This window comes from Vigna radiata, unplaced genomic scaffold, assembly GCF_000741045.1.
Source record: "Vigna radiata var. radiata cultivar VC1973A unplaced genomic scaffold, Vradiata_ver6 scaffold_1449, whole genome shotgun sequence".
Classification (NCBI taxonomy): Eukaryota; Viridiplantae; Streptophyta; class Magnoliopsida; order Fabales; family Fabaceae; genus Vigna; species Vigna radiata.
The window spans coordinates 1-1932 of NW_014544205.1; the positions used below are offsets into that span (position 1 = coordinate 1).

At 40.1% G+C, this 1932-nt stretch overlaps 1 protein-coding gene across 1 annotated transcript; it reads left to right on the plus strand.

Annotated features, from left to right (window-relative positions):
- Positions 1–577: 577 nt before the first annotated feature.
- On the plus strand, positions 578–1198 carry LOC106755514 (protein ParA-like). The gene has a single exon (XM_014637683.1). The coding sequence runs from the start codon at positions 578–580 to the stop codon at positions 1196–1198; it is 621 nt and encodes a 206-aa protein (XP_014493169.1).
- Positions 1199–1932: the final 734 nt, after the last annotated feature.

The following is a 1932-nucleotide window of genomic DNA, read 5'->3' on the forward strand; positions in this document are numbered from 1 at the left end:
ATGGAATGCGCTAAAGAAAATTATTAATGATAAAGATATTCGCCTAGTTGCAGTGAACGTCCCTACTACGTGGCTTCACCTTAACCCATCCCTGCAAGATTTTGATAATCGAATGTTTGGGGCTATCAACAATATGCTTTTGGATATGTTGGCCGCCGTGGCGAGACGCGATTACGAACAACGTAAAATACGTCAAAAGCAAGGTATTGAAAAAGCAAAGCTTGCGGGTAAATATCGAGGCAGGACGATCAATAAAGAGCGACATGATGCAATTAACAACCTTTTAAAAAGTGGTTGCTCATGGAGCAAAATACAAAAGACCCTAGGTTGCAGTCGAGGAACAATAAGTCGGGCTATCAAATTGGCGAGTGGCGAAATCACGATTGTAAGCGATGTGAATCAAGAGAAAAAAAACGATGAATTTAGCATTGAAGGTTGGTAATAATTTTCTGAGAGAAGCCTAAACCAAACACCTGCAAATTCTAAAACTCATTTACTCATGATAAATTTATTTACTCATTTGTGTTTTTGTGTATAGTTAAACTCAAATAAGTAAACACTCAAATGAGGTTTATACATGAAAATTATCGCGTTTCTCAACCCTAAAGGGGGTTCTGGTAAAACGACTGCGGCGATCAACGTCAGTAGCTGCCTTACCGGTTCGGGTAAGAAAATTGCAGTTGTAGATACAGACCCGCAGATGAGCCTGACTAACTGGAATAAAGCAGAGAAAGCAGAATTCGATGTTTACACCGCAGCATCAGAGAAAGACGTTTACCAAGTAAGAAAGGATCTTGCTGAATATGACTTTGTCATTATTGATGGTGCCGGTTCTCTGTCAGTTATTACTTCAGCAGCCGTGATGGTCTGCGATCTTATTATCATCCCGGTAACCCCCAGCCCTCTGGATTTTTCCGCTGCCGGTTCTGTAGTCACTGTGCTGGAAGCCCAAGCTTATAATCGTCCGGTAGAAGCTCGATTCCTCATCACACGTAAAATTGAACAAGCCACCATGCTTAATGTCTTGAAAGATAGCATTGCTCAGACGGGTATTAAGCCGTTTAAAACAGCGATAACACAACGCCAAAGTTATGTTAAATCCGTGATGGAAGGTGAGAGCGTTTTCGATACCAACGATGGGGCAGCAAAGGGAGAGATCGCCATTCTGACGCGAGAAATACTTGAATTATTTGAGTAAAAACTCATAGACTCATTTTAGTATATTAAGAGGTTATGTATGGCACTAACTAAACAACATACATCAAAAACAATGAGTTTCGGTGAGCATCGGGATCTTGAAAAAGTCGTCAATAGCACACTCACAGGAAAGCAAAAGAGAGTCAACGTTAACTTTGATGAAGAAATACACATCCGCTTCAAAGCAGCGTGTGCAAAGCAAAGTACATCTATTACTGATGTAATAAAGGACTTGGTTGATAACTGGCTAAAAGAAAATGACAGTTAAGAACTCAAATGTGTAAATACACATTAACTCAAAAACGTACTACTTTCTTTCCGAGAACACGGATCTAGTGCATAAATTATTCATGTGACAGATCCGTGTTGGCCAAGCAAAGCGCGGCAGCGAGTTTAGATTTACAGTAAATGGCATTTATGATTCATCTGTTGGTGCAAAATACGCACTATCAGAATATCTTTATCACGAACTGTATAAAAAATGGTGTGTAGCTGAAATTCTATGCGCATCACACCTGCAAGGGCATAGAATTCTCTCCCTATATCTGGCATTTCGGCCAATGTCAGGAAGAATTTCTCAAGTGCGTCTGTATAATTGTCAGCTTGAAATTCACCAAATTTCAAGAGCGTATAGTCATAAATCCCAGCGAAATCGTCTGCCGCTCGTTTGGTAAGTTTATACACAATGTTTCAGTTTTCTTTGTACTGCTATATCTCGCAGTGATTGCGAGCTTT

Excerpts from the sequence above, each read along its gene's own strand:
- LOC106755514 (XM_014637683.1), top strand. The coding sequence starts at position 578 with ATGAAAATTATCGCGTTTCTCAACCCTAAAGGGGGTTCTGGTAAAACG.